This window comes from Myodes glareolus, chromosome 6, assembly GCF_982192425.1.
Source record: "Myodes glareolus chromosome 6, mMyoGla1.1, whole genome shotgun sequence".
Taxonomy (NCBI): Eukaryota; Metazoa; Chordata; class Mammalia; order Rodentia; family Cricetidae; genus Myodes; species Myodes glareolus.
This window is the reverse complement of record NC_142031.1, coordinates 6,151,369-6,171,220: the sequence shown is the minus strand read 5'-3', so window position 1 is coordinate 6,171,220 and position 19,852 is coordinate 6,151,369. Positions and strand designations below refer to the sequence as shown.

Here is a 19,852-nt window from a genome sequence, read left to right as displayed (position 1 = left end):
CTTGGATAAGCCTTTGTTGCTGGGGGCTGTGTATCCTAGGATGTTTGTGACATCCTCATATGGCAAATGGCACCCAGCTAAGCGGTGGTAATGGACACTATTGCAAACCTTGCAAGGAGCAGGCAGATATCAAAAGCATCCTTGATGGAGAAGCACAGCCTAGCTCTGAGTTATATCTTCCCTTTTGATAAATGAATCTCACCGGACACCATCATCCCCCCCCCACCCAGGAGGGTAGCTCCGCCGAGGTGACCTCATGCCCTTGGATGAGAGAAGCTTCTAGAAGACTTGGCTGCTGTCATTTATTTACCAGATATTTACATTCCATGGGAAGCCTGGCTGGCTGCCAAGGCCTTTGGTTTCTCAGTGGCCAGCCTGCCGCAGACCACCTTCAAGTTCAAAGTCGAGATTCTGAGGCATCAGACATTCAGGAGGAGGGGCTGCTGCTCCTCGTCAGCGGTATCACCAGAGGGAATTTCATAGGTGACACACAGCGAGGAGTAGAGGCAGCCGAGAAAGGACACGAGACTGGAGAAGTACATCACGCCATTGGCACTGCCCACGGCTGAGGTCAGGGGCCCCAGGACCAGAGAGACAAGGATCTGAGCCAGAAAGTACTGGCAGCTAAGCAGCGAGATGTCCATTCCCATGCCACGCCGTGTGCCGTCTGCGCTGGACCCTGCAAACTGACCAGGGAACAATCTCATCAGTTAGACCTGCCACAACCTCCATGAATGTGCGGGGATGAGGGCACCCAGGAAGAGCGGACAGGTGGAACAGGACCATAGAGGTCAGCCAGTGTCCAGAGGCGTAACAACCAGAAGGAAGGTTGGCTTCTGGCACAGGACTGTCCCTGCCTGAGCACCTGCCTGGCCTCAAGGCAGTGGCTGCACAAGTCATGAATGTATATACCAAAAGCCACTGTCCTGGAACTTACTCTGTAGACCAGGCTGGCCTCGAACTCACAGAGATCCACCTGCCTCTGCCTCCCAAGTGTTGGGATTAAAAGTGTGAGCCACCACTGCCTGGCCACTCTTTCTTTTACTTTATGTTCTGAGACGTATTCTCACATCACCCCAGCTGGCTTCAGACTCACCATGTAGCAGGTGACCTCAAACTCCCGATTCACACCCTGCTGTGATCGCTCTTAATCCTGGTGCTGAGGATGTGGAGGCAAGTGGACCACTTTGAGGACAGCCTTAGCTACGTGGGACAGTTGTGGAAAAGAAAATCAAAACCCTGTGCAGAATCAGACCTCTGTAAAACGGCCAGAAAAGAAGTCGTGCTGAGGGCCAACAAGATGGCACAGCGGGTCCAGGGGCTTGCCATCTTGTGACACTAGCCTCACAGCCTGTGTGGTTAGCAGAACCTGTGTATGGGTGGAGGAAGAAGACCAGCTGCACTGGAGTCCTCTGACCCACGCACACGTGGTGGCCCATGTGACCACACATACACATCTTACACACCAAAGATCTGGATTAAATAAAACAAACCTTTTTCTTTCCCTCACTAGAGATAGGCCGATCTCCGTGAGTTTGAGGCCAGCCTGATCTACAGAGGGAGTTTCAGGATAGCAAGAGCTAAATAGCAAAACCCTGTCTCGAAAAAGAAGCAAAAAATCAGCCTCTCTGTGTCATGCTGTCATCACCACATTCCAAGTGTCCTGCTCTCCCTCTCTGACCCAGCCTTGAACCGCTGTGTTCATAGGGGTCCCCTTCCCCAGTGTCCCTGTTCAGAGTGGGAAGTAGCCTGGAGGTAGCCTCGGGAAGGTGCCAATGCTGCCTGGGGAAGCTACAGGCGTGGAGAGAACACACTCAGAAGGGCTCCCTCTATTCAAAACTGTCAGCCTCTGCTTGGATGATCTCCATTCTCAGCCAAAGGCCCTGCAGCTTGCACACGACAGTTCTCCGTTAAGATGCCTCTAAGAGAATCTAAAATGGCTGAAAGACACTTAAGGAAATGTTCAACATCCTTAGTCGTCAGAGAAATGCAAATCAAAACAACTCTGAGATTCCATCTTACACCTGATAAAGAATGGCCAAGATCAGAAACACTGATGACAACTTATGCTGGAGAGGTTGTGGGGAAAAGGGAACACTTCTCCATTGCTGGTGGGAATGCAAGCTGGTACAACCCCCTTGGATGTCAGTGTGGCGAATTCTCAGAAAATTAGGAAACAACCTTCCTCAAGACCCAGTAATACCACTTTTGGGTATATATCCAAAGGATGCTCAATCATGCCACAAGGACATGTGCTCAACTATGTTCATAGCAGTCATAGCCAGAACCTGGAAACAACCTAAATGACCCTCGACCGAAGGATGGATAAGGAAAATGTGGTTCATTTACACAGTGGAGTACTACACAGCACAAAAAAAAAATACTGACAGCTTGAATTTTGCAAGAAAACGGATGGAGCTAGAAAACATTATTTAGAGTGAGGTGACCCAGACACAGAAAGACAATTATCACATGTACTCACTCATAGGTGGTTTTTAAACATAAAGCAAAGAAAGCCTACAAACCACAACCCCAGAGAACTTAGACAACAATGCAGACACTAAGAGACTTACATAGATCTAATCTACATGGGAAGAAAAAGACAAGATCTCCTGAGTAAATTGGGAGCATGGGGACCTTGGGGAAGAGTTGGAGGGGGAGGGGAGAGGCAGGGAGAGGAGCAGAGAAAAATGTAGAGCTCAATAAATATCAATAATAATAATAAAAAAGATGCCTCTAAGAAGCAAGTGGTGACCATACCCACCTTCTTACTCTGGTAGTAATCGCAGAGCAGGGAGTAGGGCAGGGTGCAGAGTGTGGAGAACAGGATGCCATAGGTGGTGCAGAGGGACAGGACCACATAGAGGTTCCTGGAGAGAGTAGCCAAGCCAGTGCCCAGGCCGAAGGCGAGGTAGGCGATGAAGTAGAGGGTCCGGACGCTCAGGCACTCCTCCAGTTTCTCCAGGATAGCTGCAGGCAGGACAGAGACTGAACGGCTGGCCAGGCCTCTTCCCTGCACCATGTCTCATCTCCCCTGGGCAGAGCAGACGTGGACACAGGACACATGCACAGGACACAGAGTAGGTGGCTGGCTTGTCCCTGCAGGGCTGTCCTCATTCACACCTGCCACATTAGGGTCCTGGGACGTCTATGGATCGATAGGTGAGACTCCTGAGGGCTCAGGAATGTGAGGTTAAACCCTTGGTCTCCAGCCTGCAATGGGAGTCGCAAGTCTACCCCTTGACTGGCCATCATCTTCATTATGCCATGGGCTACCCAGAGAATGCAGAAGACTAAGGGGGGCCAATACTCCCAAAGTGCTGATCCCAGGGGCTCACAAGTGAGGCTAACATCTAGTTTGGGGGGCTCTGGGAACATGCTAAGCACATACAAAGACTATTGTACACTCCACAAACTGTTCATCCCCAACCTCCCTAAGGAGAGGAAGGGCAGAGAAGGCAGTCAGCGTACTACAGCTGGCAGTCTGGTTTTGATCTATTTTTCAAAGTTTTGTCACTTGTGTGTGGTGCTACAAGATGGGGCCTAGAGCCCTGTAAGTGCTAAGGAATGTCTTCCACCATCACCTGCCCAGCCTGCAACCTGCCCTGTCCCGCCACCTCCCGCCACTCATCTACCCAACCTGGTTCTGGATGACCCCAGTGCCAAGAGTCGCTTTGTACTTTAAAAAAAGAAGTTAAATATTCATTTACTGTGCATGGCAGGTTGTGCATGGCACGTGCGTGTGTCAAGGCACATGGGTGGAGGTCAGAGGACAGTTTGTTGCTGTCCTTTTCTTCCTTCCATCACGAGGATTCTGGTGATCAAATCCAGATAGCAAGGCTTGGCAGCAAGGGCCTTTACGCACCGAGTCATCCCTGCTGCTTTGTATTTTTAAATAACAGCAAAAACAAACAAAAGGAGCTTTTTTTGTTTGTTTTGGTGGCACACGAAGACCCTGTGAGGTTCCCATCTCACAGAGCACACCATGCCGAGCCCCTCCTGTAAGGTCATGACTGTTTTGGAACCATTGGGCACTGCTAAGACCCTGCAACAGAGGCATGTTGGCCTCCGAATCTGGAAATAGCTGACCTTTCACCTTAAGACCCCAGGAGAATACTGTACGTTCATGCTGCCAGCCTAGTCCCAGAGGACTGTCCTGGGATGAGCCGAGCATGGTGTCCCAGGAGCACACCCTCAGAGTCAAACCGGACTCCAGGCTCTGCACACCCTGCACTCCACACTCTAGCTTCTCCCGCCCCCAACATCACCATGGATGGTCACCTGCCTCCTTCCCAGGCTCCCCTTGGCCCCATTATTGTGTGGAACCTCTTGAGAAAAATGACTTTAGCACTCACACACCTGCCTGTATGTGGCCACCTGGCTTGTACCCAGGCCCCGCTTTGCCCTTTTGCATGGTCTAGGCAAGTCTAGACATGTCCACTTTGGAGTGCCTCCTCTTTGGAGACATGAAACCCACAGGGTTGGTCTCTGCACCCCAGACAGGCCACTCTTGGACCAGGACAGTGCAGTAGCTGAGGTCTCGGATGAAAGACAGAGGTGTCTCCTCTGAAGGGGTACTTCACGTCTGCAGTTGTAGAGACGTGACCGGGCAGTGTGCATGCAGCAGACGGGTACCTGAGTAGAAGGCGGCACTGAATGCATAGATGCACATGCCCCAGCAGCCCATGGTGACGCCGCTATTGTACTTCTGGTACGCTTCTGATGTGTGCGGCGCCTTTGGGTCCCCCTGGAACACCACCTCACCCATGAAGTCCGTGTAGAAGAGCAGCATGCCCTCAAATGAGAGCCACCCTGGAGGAAGACAGAGACTGTGACCTCGGGCCACCGAGGCTGTGGTTCTGCCCTTCCTTCCAGCACTCTTACTAGACAGAAGGTAACGCACAAAAGTCGGGCTTAGTGGCTCACACCCAGTGTCTTAGCACTTAGAAAATGAAGGAAAGAGAAGATTAGAAGTTCAAGTTCAGCCTGGGCCATATTAATCAGGGTCATGATGCTTTTGTGAAGTGCCTCCGTTTTGGTTGCGGTGTGGCAATTTCCCTACTGACAGTAAGTAATTCAGTTCCAGTTTTCAGAACTGTAGAGTTTGTTATTTCTAAAGCCTTGCCTCCCTGCCCCACAGACCCTCACCCAGTAAAGGCTGGCTGCCAGGAATGTTTATCCACCACCTAACATCCTTGTTTGTGTGTTTTGTTTGACAGTCTACACAATCCTGGCTGTCCTGGAACTTGCTGTGTAGATCAGGCTGGCCTGGAACTCAGAGACTTAGCTGCTTCGGCCTTGTGGGTGCTGGGATTAAAGGTGTGCGCCATCACACCCAGCAGGGGTAAAAATATATTAGGGAGTGCGAACTTCCACGTGAACCTGATGGGTATACTTCATCCCGCTTCCAATGCCGCTCTGAAGATTCTTCTAACACCTTCCTCTCAAGCCACAAGAAACCATCACCTCATCAAGTAATGCTGTTATAATCTGTGTGTACTGTGTGTGCTCACAGGAGTATACTTGCACATGTGTGTGCATGCATGTGGAGGCCAGAGGTCAACATCAGATGTCCCCAATTGCCTTCCATCTTATTTCCTTCAGACAGGGTCTCTCACTGAACTTGTAGCTCCTTAATTGGCTAGAGTGACTGGCTAGCCGACCCCCAGGATCCTTCTGTCCCCACTCTGCCAGTGCTGATATCACAGACATGTGCTGCCATACCCAGCTCTTTTACGTGGGTGCTGGGGAGCCAAACTCAGGCCCCATGCTTGTGTGGCAAGCACTGTGCCAACTGAGCTATATATTTAGCCCACCAAATATTAGTAATCTCATTTCCACAACAGCAAAGTCAGTCCCCACACAGATATGTCATTTAACCCTTCCCTGGATGGGACACCTGTGTCCCTATCCTAGCTTTTGTTGGCATAAACTGTGCTCCACTAAACACCCATCACATGGGTGACAGTGCCATCCATGGTTGTCACTTATGTGGAACACCCTGGTGGCACATGCCTGGTGTGGGAGAATTGTCTGTATTCTGTCAACCATGTATTTTAATAAAACACTGATTGGCCAGGCAGGAAGTATAGGCGGGTCAACCAGACAGGAAGTAGAGGCGGGGCAATGAGATCAGGAGAATTCTGGGAAGCAGGAAGCTCCCTTCGCCATTCCTGCCCAGATCACCAAAGAGGCAACATGTGAGCTGTCACACTGAGAAAGGTACTGAGCCATGTGGCTAACATAGATAATGATAATGGATTAATATAATTTACAAGGACTAATAAGAAGCCTGACCTAATGGGCCAATCAGCTTTATAACTTATAGAGATCTCTGTGTGATTGATTTTCTCTGGGATTTGCTGGCTGTGGGGTACTGGGCGGGAACAGATACCCCAACAAGCCGGCCCTCACACTACACATGCCTTTAATCCCAGCACTTGGGAGGCTGAGGCACACAGATCTCTGAGATCAGCAGGGGTATAAAGTAAGACTCTGTCTCAAAAAAAAAAAAGGCTTGTCTGTGATATCGATTGTGTCCCTTTGAATGGCAGTCTAACTCACTGCAAATTCCATCATCCTCGGACCTTCAACAACTCAACAAAAAATAAATGACAGCTAAACTGGGTGGGCGGTCACTTCCAATAGTCACTGAGCTGGGCGGTGGTGGCGCACGCCTTTAATCCCAGGACTCAGGAGGCAGAGACAGGCAGATCTCTGTGAGTTTGAGACCAGCCTGGTCTACAGAGTGAGTTCTAGGACAGGCTCCAAAGCTATAGAGAAACCCTGTCTTGAAAAATCAATAATAATAATAAAAAAAGTCCCGTGCCAAGCCCTGGTGATTTAAGGGCACCACCAGGCATGCAGGTGGGTGGAGGTCTTCCTGCCCTCATCTGAGGATGACATTCCAGGAAAGCGGGGTTCATTGTTAACCTGAAGGAGAGCCTCCAGAGCAGATGGAGGAATGCAAAACCCCTGAGAAGTGGAGCTTTGTGCCCAGACCCAGCGCAGGCCCCAGTCACAGACCGACAGGGCGTCATGGCTCACCCAGAAAGTGGTTGACACAAAGATTTCGCAGTGCCTTGGGCATGTTGTAGATGGTGGAGCAGAGGCGCCGCAGAGACAGTGGCTGCTCCGACTGCTCACTGGAGCCGGTCAACTCGCTCTCGTACTTCACACCATTCAGGAGGATGTTTGCGACCTGAAACAGAGACTGAGTCAGAGCCACAAGGCCCATGTCCCACCAAGGCATGTGGTGGAGTGTGCTGAGAAGCAAAACATGAACAGCTCACAGCGCACACTGCAGGGACCTCTGTCTTTTACTAAATTTTATTTATTTATTATTATTATTGGATGTGTGTGCATAGTGTATCCATACCACAGCACACATGTGGAAGTCGGAGGACAATTCTGGGAATCCAGGGACCAAACTGGTCATCAGGCTTGCGCAGCAAGGGCATTTGTTTACTAACTGGGCCATCTCACCGGCCCCACTCTGCCTCTGACAGGGTGGCAGCCAAGCACCAGGTACCCCGTGGGAAAGAAGAGCTGCGGGCTTTTTGATTGAGACGCAGGAGCAGCTATAGGTGGAAGTTCATTGTGAGCGCTCCATAGTCTCTCTCTCTCTCTCTCTCTCTCTCTCTCTCTCTCACACACACACACACACACACACACACACAGAAAGAGAGAGAGAGAGAGAGAGAGGAAGGAAGTCCATCAAAAAGTAGAGATATGGTTAAAATAAATACAGATCGGGGAGAAGGACAGTTGGTTGGTAAACGTTTGCTATAGAAGCACTGAGACATGAGTTTGAGGCTCAGAACCTGGGTTTAAAACAATGCCACGTTTACAATCCCAGCACCGAGGAGGCAGAGACAGGCAGATCTCTGGTCCTGCTGGTTGGCTAGCCTAGCCTACTTGGTAAGTTACAGGCCACTGAGAGACTCTGTCTCAAATACAACAACAACAACAATGATGGTGTCTGAAGAACACCCAGTGTTGACTCTGACCTCCACATGCATGCACACACATGTCACATGTGCACCCGTGAAATACAGATCACTGCTATCCCGCCAGCACTCACCTTCTCTCCCATGGGAGAAGGCTGTGAAAACTTACTTCAGAGGGACTGAAGACACCCATTTAAAACCCTCTCCACACACGTGGGTCTCCTGCCACCTGGAGGACAGGGCAGCCATGTCAGTGGACATCTCACTCCTCAAGGGGGTTCAGATCACGAGACACAGGCACCCCACCATCAACAGAGGGAAAGGGGCATGATTTGGGTTTATTTCATAGACCTAGCATCCAGTGGACCCTGCTGGCCACTGGCGCAGCTGCCGACCTTTCTGAAAGGGGGTTTCTCTCCCCAACACTTTGTCTGGGAATGAGGTTTTGCTGGCCAGCACCTTGCGTGGTTTTGGGGCACAGACTCCAGTGTGAAGGAATCCTGGAACCAAGCTGTCTGGAGCAAAGGCAGAGGAACAGCTGCTCTGGCTGGGGTGGGGGCGGGGCACTGTGGGTACCAGACTATCTTTTTTGTTGTTTTTCGAGACAGAGTTTCTCTGTGTAGCCCTAGCTGTTCTGGAACTCACTCTGTAGACCAGGCTGGCCTCACACTCACAGAGATCTTCCTGCCTCTGCCTCCCAAGTGCTGGGATTAAAGGTGTGTGCCACCACTGTTGGCGGCACCAGATTGTCTTAGTGAGAAAAGGAAATAGGAAGCCCGTAGTTTTGGATCCCAAAGCTGCCGTACCAACGCCTGCAGTGGAAGACAGCGAAAGCATCAGATAACCTGAGCCTAGATGTGTTCCTATTTAGTGCAACTTCTTTTTTCTCTTTGAAAATAGGGTCTCATTGGCCTCCCTGGTGCTGGGATCACACACGTGCACCAGCACACCCTGTGCATGGAGAGAAGACAGGACTACCGCTCCATCCATGCCAGACAAGCTCCCGACCAACTGAGGGACTGCCCCAGCCTTCCACTCAACAATTTTTACTTTTTATTTATTTTTTATGTGAATTGGTGTTTTGCCTGCACGTCTGTCTGTAAGGGTGTCAGATCCCCCACAACTGGAGTTACAGACTGTTGTGAACCACCATGTGGGTGCTGGAAACTGAACCCCAAACCTCTGGAAGAGCAGCCAGTGCTCTGAACAGTTGAGTTGTCTCTCCAGCTCAGTTTTTACTGTTTCCAAAGTACTTATGCCCAAACCACAATGTTGACAGAATGGAAGCTGGGAGGAGACAGGAAAAGGGGAATGTTGGGAGCTTCAAGTTAAGACCTGAATCCAGGAGCCACCTGAGTTTTGTGAAACAGGACATTCCAATTGACAAAGGGTCAGAGAAGCTACCTGGATGAAGACAAACCCTTGATCTGTGCAGCTAGGAAACACCGCCTCTGGCGACAATGGGCTGAAATGCTGTGCAGGTCCTGGGCCGCCCTCTGCATCTGAACCTCTGTGCACTTCCCTGGGAGGAACAGCCACTGGCTGCAGAGCCCTTCCTCTGGCAGAGGCTGTGGTGCTGACCCAGCCAGGCAGTGGCATCTGTGTCTCACGGGGTCACGCACCAGTCCACCTGGCTCCAGAACAACCTCCCTGAAGAAACCCATGTGGGTTAGATGCTTCATAGGGCTGTGGCCTAGAGACCCTGAGGTCTCTCTCTTCCTGTGAGGGTGCCCGAGGCCAAAGGGGCACAGACACTGTTTACCTTAATAGGAAGACAGCTTGAAGGTGTCTCCTCTTCGAGGTGGAGGGTGCTGAGTGTGTATGTGTGTGCACGCGTGCGCACACATGTGCATGTGGATACAGGCACACGTATGTAAGGTGTCAAGGCCGAGGACAGCCTCAGGCACGGTTCCTCGGTGCCCTTTCACTGTGCCAGACTTTTATATAACCAAGGGCAACCGATAACCTCGTGGCCACTCACACACTATAAAGGCACTGCAAACAGCTTTCCAGAAGATTCTGCCCCTTTGCAAAAGACTGCCTTGAGCATGCAGCCTTCTGAGGTCAGCTAGTGTCATGTCAGACATGAGCAGGGGCAACCGCTCACACTGGGGAGAACCCAGAGACACTGCAGGCTGCCATGGCGTTGCCGTTTTCCTTTAAGTCTTGGATCTGTTGGCACCATGTTCAAGGGCCCATGTGGGCGTGGCTGGGATGTTGGGGCAAAATGCTAGAAAAGGGTGGCCTACGCACAGCGCTGTGCCACACTCTCTGGATGGGTGGCCCCGGCCTCGGTTTCTTTGGGGCAAACCTGACAGTATGAAGAGGACTCCCAGGGAGTCACTGCCCCAAACAAACCCTCCGATCCGGGGCCTCAGGCGTCCCAAAGTGACATACGGACAACAGAGGCAGCCACGCAGACCGTGGACCGTTGGTTGGGGAGGTCCGTGCCTCCCCCTGGACAGTATGAAGAGGACTCCTGCCAGGGAGTCGCCATCCTGCCCTGAACAAACCCTCCCGTCCGGGGACTCAGACATCCCAGAGTCACATACCCACATGCAAAGGAAGTCATCTCTGAGGCTGCACTCCCCCCTCACCCTCTGACCATCACCATGGACCGTCGATCAGGTCTGTGCCTCCCCCTTGACATCTCTTTGCTTTTACCTGCTGACTGAAGGTCACGTTCCTTCTTCTGCTGGTTTCAGGACCATTTCCTCCGGCCACATCTGGGAGAGCCAAGGTCTGGGGCCTCTTCAGGATCCCTGAGGCCCGTGGCTTGGAGGTGTCCAGAGAGCCTACCCGTAGAACATCTCCATCCGAGCCCAAGGTCAGGGCCCCCTCTCTCCTCTCCAGCAGCCCCCTCTCCTGGCAGTAGAAGCCATCGGGGGCCCGGGGAAAACTGACACTGATGGTCTGCCTGGGGACACTGCTGGGGAGAGCCAGGTAGTTGTCATGGCCCGCCGTGAAGCAGTCAATGAGCACACTGTCTATGTTGGAGGTGCCAAAGGAGGAGGCGAACTCGTTGATGCCCGTGAGGGAGCTGTCCCTGCTGATGAAGCTGCCATACTTGGGCGTGAGGGGACTGGGTGGTGAGATAGGGCTGGAGAAGCTGGCGTACAGGCTGGTGGCTGTAGTAGAGGGGAGGGTGTCGCCGGCCCCCTCCTCCAACAGGACAGGCGGGGAGGGGGGCAACGGGAGGCTGGGGCTCTTCATGGCTGTCCTCTTCTCGCCCAGGGGCCGCAGGGGCCTCTCAGGGATGCTAATCAGGGTGAGCACAGTGGTGACGCTCAGGGTGATGGCGGTGAAGATATAGATGACCCGGAGCTGACCCCCCAGGGCCCTCCCGAAGCCGGTTTTGTCCCAGTGGATGCCCCCCACCACATAGCCGAACCCTCCACCAAGACCTGTGGAGAGAAAAAGAATTTGGTGTCCTCTCCAACCTAGACAGGCAAGGAGAGTCCCCAGGAAAGGTGGGGCCATTTTTCAGAACGTTAGAGTAGCAAAGTCCATTCCAAGGACCGGATCCAGTGTCTGTCCCAACTACACCCCAGCAAGTGAGGGAGGGATCCGGGCACCCCCGGGATGTTCCTGACATGCCCTCCAGGACCAGCTGGCTACTCTATTCACCACGTGAACCTTGGGACTTGGCTCCAGGGCAGGGAGCAGAAGGACAAACTGCCAACTGTCCTTCCATTTGAAAGGAAGTGCGTTATAATCATGGGTTATAATCAGCTTTTCCTTTGCTTTAAGACGGTCCAGCTTCAGGGCAGCATGAACGCAGCAAGACCTCATCCTGAACATACAAGCCAGTGTGTGCACGAGCGTGTCCCTTGATGTCATCCCTGTGTAGGGCACCATGAGGAAAGTCACCTCTAAGAATGACCCCAGGTTCTGGGGACGGAACTGAAGTCACTGGGCTTTGCAGAGCAAGGGTGAATTTGGGGTCCTTCTAACTAGCTTTTGAGACATCTTTTGGAAGAACCATTGCAGCTTTGTGACCCTTGAACAAGGGCAGGTTTCATATGGATATTATTAATTTGATTTTATTTTAAAATTAATCTATTACTGTATTATGTAACCCTGCCTGACTCACTCTAGACCAGGTTGGCCTCAAACTCTGAGATCTGCCTGCCTCTGCCTCCTGAGTGCTGGCACTTGCTATGTAGACCAGGCTGACTCAGAGTCAGAGACCATCTGCCTCTGTCTCTGCATCCCTAGTGCTGGGACCAAAGGCGTAAACTATACATCCCCAACCTGTTTAATTTTTAAAAATGCTACTGTCTTAATTGCTTATTTTTAAATTATGTGTATGTGGGGGGATTGTTGAGTGTGTATGTGTGTATGTATGTATGTATGTATGTATGTTGGGGGTTGTTGAGTGTGTATGTGTGTATGTGGGGGGTTGTTGAGTGTGTATGTGTATATGTGGGGGGTTGTTGAGTGTGTATGTGTGTATGTGGGGGGTTGTTGAGTGTGTATGTGTGTATGTGGGGGGTTGTTGAGTGTGTATGTGTATATGTGGGGGGTTGTTGAGTGTGTATGTGTGTATGTATGTATGTATGTATATATGTATGTGTGTATGTGGGGGGTTGTTGAGTGTGTATGTGTGTATGTGGGGGGTTGTTGAGTGTGTATGTGTGTATGTGGGGGGTTGTTGAGTGTGTATGTGTGTATGTGGGGGGTTGTTGAGTGTGTATGTGTGTATGTGGGGGGAGGGTCAGTGCATGAGTGCAGATGCACACAGAAGCAGTAAGAGGCACCGGACCAACTGGAGCTGAAGTTACAGGTGGGTGAGTTTCCATGTGGTGCTGGGAACTGACTCAGGTTATCTGAAAGAACAATAACAGTCCTAACTGCTGAGCCATCTCTCCAGCTCCCCCCACCAAATTCTTTTAAGACAATTTCTTGGCTTATTTTTTTTTTTATTTGAGACAGGGTCTCACTGCATAGCCCTGGCTGGCCTAGAACTCACTACATAGACCAGGCTGCCCTTGAATTCACATTGTTCCCTGAGTGCTGGGATTAAAGGAGTGTGACACACCCTACTTGTTCTCTCTCTCTCTCTCTCTCTCTCTCTCTCTCTCACACACACACACACACACACACACACACGGCTCATGTATCCCAGTTTGGTTTCAAACTATGTAGTCTAAAGTGAGCTTGAACTCCTGGTTCCCGTGCGTCTGTCTCTACGCCTGGTTTATACAGTGCTGAGAAACCCTGGGATTCTGTGCGTGCCAGGCACGTGCTGACCCACTGAACTACATCCCCAGTTCCAAGATAAATATTTTCTATTTGTTTATATTTTTAAAAGATATATTTATTATGTATACAGTGTGTGCCTGCATGTACACATGCCCACCAGAAGAAGGCGCCAAATCTCACTATAGATGGTTGTGAGCCACCATGTGGTTGTTGGGAATTGAACTCAGGACCTCAAGAAGAACAGCCAGTGCTTTTAACTGCTGAGCCATCTCTCTAGTCCTATTTGTTTATTTTGGGGGCTACTGTGTGTGTGTGTGTGTGTGTGTGTGTGTGTTGGTGCACGTGTGGTGGTCAGAGGGCAATTTGTAGGAACTAGTTCTTTCTTACCATCATGTGAGTTCTGAGAGTCAAACTCAGGTCAAGCACCTTTCCCAAACATAAATGGGAAAGGTGCTATATTACTTCAATGTTCACCTATATATTTATATATTTGAATTTCATCAACTTATTTTTAAACCTAGAGGCAAGGAAGGACCCCTTCCCAAGGGTCACGTATCTGAACTCCACGCACTGCAGCCTTGCCTTGGGCAAAAGCACTCACCGGCCATGAGAGCGTGGATGTTTAGGCCTCGATCCTGGTCCACCGGGCCACACACATCCATCATGTAGGCGTGGCTAGGGTTATCTGCCGAGTCTGCGCTGAAGTCCATCAGCACCACCCCGCACACAGTCAGGAGGATGCCCCACTTGTGGTTGGTGGCCGTGTCAGCCAGGGCCATCCCAATGTCCCTTCCATTGAGCAGAAGTGACAGGCCCAGCAATGCCCCTGGAAACAGAGAGACAAAGTCAACAGAGAAAATGGAGCCGTTCTCTTTCTGCGCGGCTCACTTCCGTGTTGAGACTGAGGACTTAGGAGCCCGTGGGAGTCGCCTGCAGATGGCAGAGTTCTTCTGCTCAGGCTAAGGTTTTCATCCCATCAAGCTGAGCAAGGACAAGATGAGCTTTATTAGCTTATTAAAACAAAGAAAAAACTAAATGATTTATTCTTAGTGTTGGCTCTGGCAAGGTTAGGCCTGGGAATTGCTTGAACCTCCTTCCCTCCCTCCCGTCTTTGTTTCTTTCTTTCCATTTTATTTCCATGCCAAAAAACAGACCTATCGCCAGGACAAGAATGAAAGGGCGTCTCCTTCCAAACCTTGAGGTACACCGGTCACTCCAGGCACCCAGCAGAGGCTGCAGCAGGAATCCTGAAACAGAGCAGGCAGCAGGCGGATGTTATTGCCGGGGTTCCCGGTGCAGTGCTACGGGGATGCTGAAGCAGCCGCTGGCACTCCCAAGGCACCACGGGCAAGCAAATATCCCAAGGCATCGAAACATTAAAGCAACCAGATCAGTGTTGGCGGCCAAGCCACCCCAGACTTGCTGTACAAACCTTCCTGGGAATCCCTGGGACCTTCCTGGGGAATCCCAGCAAAACCCAGTCCCCTCCCAGTTGCATCAACTTCATGGCTCAGAATCTGCCCTGAGTGCTCGGAGCGTGTTCGATGATGCAATCCTGGGGTCTACCTAATGCCTGTCCTACCCTTCAGTACAGATCAAAGAACTTAGAATACAGGATGTGACCGACTATACCTGTGTTTTCCCACAGCCCCATACTAAGGAGGGGAACTCAACTCCTCCCTCGTCCCATCAGGTCCCTCAAAGCTGCTTCAGCAGAGGCTTCTGGAAGCTTCCGGAGATTTCCAGAGGCCGTCCACCATCAGGGCTCACCAAGGATGGGGCTGATGAACCACACTAGGCTGTAGAGCTGGTCAGGTAGGCCCATTTGCAGGAGTACCGGAGTCACGTAAGCCGTCTCCATGGCGTAGCTGAACTCGATGCCAAACAGAATGCAGCCATTGAAGAGCAGCTCCCAAAAGGACCTCTGTGGGTGCAAGTCTCCAAAGTCCACCAGCTCGATGGGACATGGGGTGTTGGGGGGAGGGGGTGGAGAGGGGCGAATGTACTTCCTCCTCTTGGGGTGGCGTTTGAAGTTGTTGGCCCGGTGGCTGATGTGTCGTGTCACGGACCCTGAGTAGCTAGAGATGGGAGACCTCCAGAAGTCCTGAGGAGCCACAGTGGGGAAGAGGGCCTCTCCCGGAGGGGTGCTGCCTGCTGGGGGGATCATTGTAGGCAGGGCTGGTGGGTGTTGCTGTGAAGGAAGCCCGTTTAGGGTCAGCAGTTACTTCACTGAGGTTTATGTGGAGCCTCCGTCTGCCACTTGCCCTCCAGCTGAGCTGGCACTGAATACTTCAGAGTCTATTCTGTCTGCCTCTCCAACCCCAGCATTCTGCCCCCAAGCAGAGCCCAGTGCTCAGGGGCTAGAGCAGAGTCCTTTGGGTAGGGACAGGAGCCAAACGGGAGACTCCCTCTGTGCTTAGAGAGAGAACCCCAGTCCTCAACCTTCCTGTGGCACTCCATCCGCTATCCATCTATTTGTCCACCTACCCGCAAAAACTTAACCACCCATCCACCCACCCACCCATCCATCCATCCTTACATACTTGCATCCACCCATCCATCCATCCATCCATCCATCTTTCCTCCATCTATTCATCCATCCATCCACCATCTACCCATCCATCCATCCATCCATTCCTCCAGCCACCCTGCATCCATCCATCTACCTATCCGTCCATCCATCCATCCTCCACCCATCCACCCCCTATTCACTATCCATCCATCTGTCTAGCCAACTATCCATGCACTCACATTCCAACCCTACCCACTCATATTCTCATCGATCCACCTACCCACCCACCCTTCCGAACATCCCAATTCATCCCCCACGTGATTGGCTTCTGAGGACCAAGACACAGAGCTCACTGAGACAGAGTCATGACATTGTTTTTGCCATCAAGTTAGGTTAGAAAATGAAGGAGAATGGTCCAGGCAGTGGGACTCTTCCAGACAAGTGACGTGGAACTAACTGCTGGCCACAGTGAGGGTGTGGACAGAGATGGAGCCACCAGCAAAACATTCACTGGTGGCAAAGGCCCTCGAAGCTTTGGCTCAGAGGTAGATTTGACATGAGGTAACATCCTCTGTGACTTCAATAACTGACTTATCCGGTGACCTTAAAGACCCTACCGTGTGAAATGAGGACAGGTGGATCTGAGAACTATGTAGACAAGTAATACTTCATTTAAAATATAGTTTACTTACAAAGATTAAATCTAAATTAAGGTTTTGGGGGTAGTGTGATGGCTCAGTGGGACATGGTGGGAGAGAGCCAACTCTTGCAAGTTGTCCTCCGGCATGCACCTGCACACCGTACCATCAAATAAGTAAATGCAATTAATTTTTTTTGTTAGAGATTTTTTTTTTTGGTTTTTTCAAGACAGGGTTTCTCTGTAGCTAGCTCTTGTAGACCAGGCTGGTCTCGAACTCACAGAGATCTGCCTGCCTCTGCCTCCCAAGTGCTGGGATTAAAGGCATGCGCCACCACCGCCTGCCAAGAGTAATTGTTTCAAAAAGCTTAAGCTTGTGTGTACTTCCTTCCTCTAGCCCAGGAGCTTCTACAAAGCAAAGCCTGTCACGTGACCAGTCCCCCTTCCAGGGTACAGGTAGGTGCTAGTGACCCCTGGAGTGTCACACTTTGGAAGCCCAGTACCCTCAAAGCTAGCATCTTTGATACGAGTGTGCTGCGAGAGCTTGATTCATCTCTACCCGTTGGCCACAGCACATATTCCCCATTAAGGGACGGATTCCTGTGCTCCCTACCTCCCATTTCAGAGACAACACAATATCTTTTGTTTGGTTTGGTTTTTTGTTTTTTTTGAAACAGGGTTTCACTGTGTATCCTTGGCTGTCCTGGAACTGGCTCTGTAGACCAGGCTAGCCTCAGACTCACAGAGATCTGCCTGTCTCTGCCTCCCGAGTGCTGGGATTAAAGGTGTGCACCACTGACACCTGGAAAGACACAGTATCTTATCCCCTCTTTGCTTTCCATATTCGCCCCAGAATAAAGTGCACATAAACACCGCACCAAGTTAGAAACTATCCCCTTAGCTGGGTGGTGGTGACACATGCCTTTAATTCTAGCACTTGGGAGGCAGAGGCAGGCAGATCTCTGTGAGTTTGAGGTTAGCCTGGTCTACAGGGTGAGTTCCAAGACAGCAGGACCACACAAAGAAACCCTGTCTAATGAAAGAAAGAAAGGAAGAAAGAAAGGAAGGAAGGAAGGAAGGAAGAAAGAAAGAAAGAAAAAAAGAAAGAGAAACTGCCCCCTTTAATCTGGTATAGTGATACACATCTTTAATCCCAGTATTTGGAAGGCAGAGGCAGAAAGATCTCTGAGATTTCAAGGTCAGCCTGTTCTACATTTTGAGTTCCAGGACAGTCAGAAGCTACATAGTGAGATCCTGTCTCAAAACATCAACAACGAAACAACAAAAAAATCTACAAACAACAAACAAACAAAAAGCCAGTCCCTCTGACTTAGAATGGAGGGCTGTGGTTTCAGTTTGGACACTCCTGCACCAGCAGCGAGGGAGCTTCCAGACCCTGCTTAAGACAGACTACACGGATGGACTGCACGGATGGGCCATTCCTCTATTGGCAGTGAAAGTCCACGGCCATCTCCCAGCACTCCTTCCAACGGGGCCTACAGCCTGTCCTGGAAAAGGACACTTGCACCACAGTGGGCCTCAACCTTCCTAACGCTGAGACCCTTCTTAATTCAGTTCCTCATGTTGTAGTGACCCCAACCATTAAATTATTTTTATTGCTATTTCATAGCTATAATTTTACTACTGTTAGCAATTGTAATATAAACCAGGTGGTGGTCACACACAACTTTAATCCCAGCACTTTGGAGGCAGAGGCAGGTGAATCTCTGAGTTTGAGGCCAGCTTGGTCTATAGAGAGAGTTCCAGGACAGTCAGGGCTATACAGAGAAACCTTGTCTCAAAAATCCAAAATTAAAAATTAAAAAAAAAAACAGGCTGGAGAGATGGCTCAGAGGTTAAGAGCACTGGCTGCTCTTCCAGAGGTTCTGAGTTCAATTCCCAGCAATCACATGGTGCTTCACAACCGTCTGTATTGGGATCAGAGTCCTTCTTCTGGTGTGCATGAAGACAGAGCCCTCATACATCAAAAAAAAAAAAAAAACAACAACAAATAAATAAATAATAGAAAATGAACTTTAAAAAATCCCTGTAAATATCTGTTTTCCCGTGGTCTTAGGTGATCCCAAGGGGATCAAGACCCACAGATTGAGAACCACTGGTCTGGTACATGAACCAGAGCTAACCCCAAGTTTGAAGAACATTTCACTCAGCAATATCTTTACCCACTGAGACTTCCCCAACCTGTTTTGGGCTGTTTCAACAACACCTGATTGACAAAATAAGTAACATCCAGGTAACCTGAATACTTAAAAGTATCTTACTTGGAACCCATCCACTTTCTCCTTTATCTTTCTCTGTAAAAAAAAAAAAGTGCGTGTGTGTGTGTGTGTGTGTGTGTGTGTGTGTGTGATGGGTGCTTCCACCTGTGGGGTGTTGGGTACCACTTTCCTTTTGCCTCCTATAATCTCTCAAACTGCTGTACACCTTAGAGGGATGCAGTCAGCAAACTGCAGAATTGTGGCCCAGTTCTCATGCCTCACCTCCGGGACTTTGACTCCTTTCTGAGGGCCAACTTTTCCCCAAAGTCTGGGCTAGGAGCTTGAGTTTCATCAGCACCTGACCCTACTTCCCTCCTGTAAGAACGACTCCAGGAGCCGGGAGAGATTGTTTATTATCCAGGAGGGCATCAAGGGAATGCTTGTGGCCCTGAGCATGTCACCCTGAGCTATATGACTCAGGACAGGGGTAAGACGACAGGATGCTGTTCCCAGGACCACAGTCCCTGGCCAACCAAAGGGCTCAGCCTCAGGAAGGAGATGAACCGGAAGCTGATGACACCTGCCCAGGTAGCTGGGAACAGGCCTGGGGCTCAATAAACACAGCAGATGCTGAGGGCAAATTTCAAAGACTGCCTCTCCCGCTAGGCCTGTGGACGCTTCACCCTGGAGGCTCCGTTTCTTAGCTTAATTCACTAGACACCCAATAAGAACAAAGGTCCCCATGTCCGTCCAGAGCCCCCAGCCTGGGCATATGATCATCCTGGGGCCTAAGCAGCAACGCTCCCAGCGCAAAGCCGCGGAGCTGGGTGGAGGGAGCAGGAGAAAACGGTACCTGTGCGTCCAGACGGGAGGCATCCCTTTCCCAGGCTGGGCTCCTGGTTCTTCGAGGTATAGCTCCGTCCCAGCCCGGCGCCCCCAGCCCCGCCACGGCAGCTGCAGTATCACCCCGCGGGGCGGGGCTGTGACGTCATGGCTGCATCCTGCCGCTTGGTCCCGCAGAGCATCCTTAAAGCAGCAACCGCGCGAGTGCACCTTTGGGGACAACCCTGGTCTATAGGCAAAAGGCAGGAACGGAGGCACTATGACTTTGTGGGTCCTGTCCCCAAGAAAACATGTGACCGTTTACTTTTCCTTGATCGTAAACGCATCATAAAAGCACTTGCCCGAGCCTGTGAGCGTTCTCTCTGCACCCAGCTTCATTTTAAAGGAAAGACACACATTTTTGTGTCTTTAATTCTAAGTAAACAGTGATGTGTGCATTTGTAGGTAAACATGTGCTTTCCAAATATTGTGCCCACTTCACCAAACC

At 50.8% G+C, this 19,852-nt stretch overlaps 1 protein-coding gene across 2 annotated transcripts; it reads right to left on the bottom strand.

The window, feature by feature from the left end:
• Positions 1 to 288: 288 nt before the first annotated feature.
• Positions 289 to 19,529, bottom strand: Slc45a1 (solute carrier family 45 member 1). 2 transcript variants are annotated; one of them, XM_048415497.3, is made up of 9 exons: positions 19,376 to 19,529; positions 14,925 to 15,345; positions 14,309 to 14,401; positions 13,756 to 13,980; positions 10,614 to 11,353; positions 7,048 to 7,201; positions 4,636 to 4,812; positions 2,765 to 2,970; positions 289 to 686 (listed from the first exon to the last, which is right to left on the bottom strand). In XM_048415497.3, the coding sequence occupies exons 2-9, from the start codon at positions 15,319 to 15,321 to the stop codon at positions 420 to 422; spliced, it is 2,259 nt and encodes a 752-aa protein (XP_048271454.3). In that variant the 5' UTR covers positions 15,322 to 15,345; positions 19,376 to 19,529; the 3' UTR covers positions 289 to 419. The 2 variants fall into 2 exon arrangements, with proteins under 2 accessions (XP_048271454.3, XP_048271462.3); XM_048415505.3 differs by lacking the exon at positions 19,376 to 19,529 and having other exon boundaries at positions 14,350 to 14,401; positions 14,925 to 15,000.
• Between the last annotated feature and the right edge of the window lie 323 nt (positions 19,530 to 19,852).

What these genes read in the sequence shown, in the direction of transcription:
- Slc45a1 (XM_048415497.3), bottom strand. Translation starts at nt 15,321, where the DNA reads ATGATCCCCCCAGCAGGCAGCACCCCTCCGGGAGAGGCCCTCTTCCCC. An exon ending in CATTCTTGTCCTGGCGATAG is followed by an intron (nt 13,981 to 14,308) that starts GTCTGTTTTTTG and finishes CTCTGTTTCCAG; the next exon opens with GGGCATTGCTGGGCCTGTCA. An exon ending in TTGTGTCAACCACTTTCTGG is followed by an intron (nt 4,813 to 7,047) that starts GTGAGCCATGAC and finishes GTCTTCCTCCAG; the next exon opens with GGTGGCTCTCATTTGAGGGC.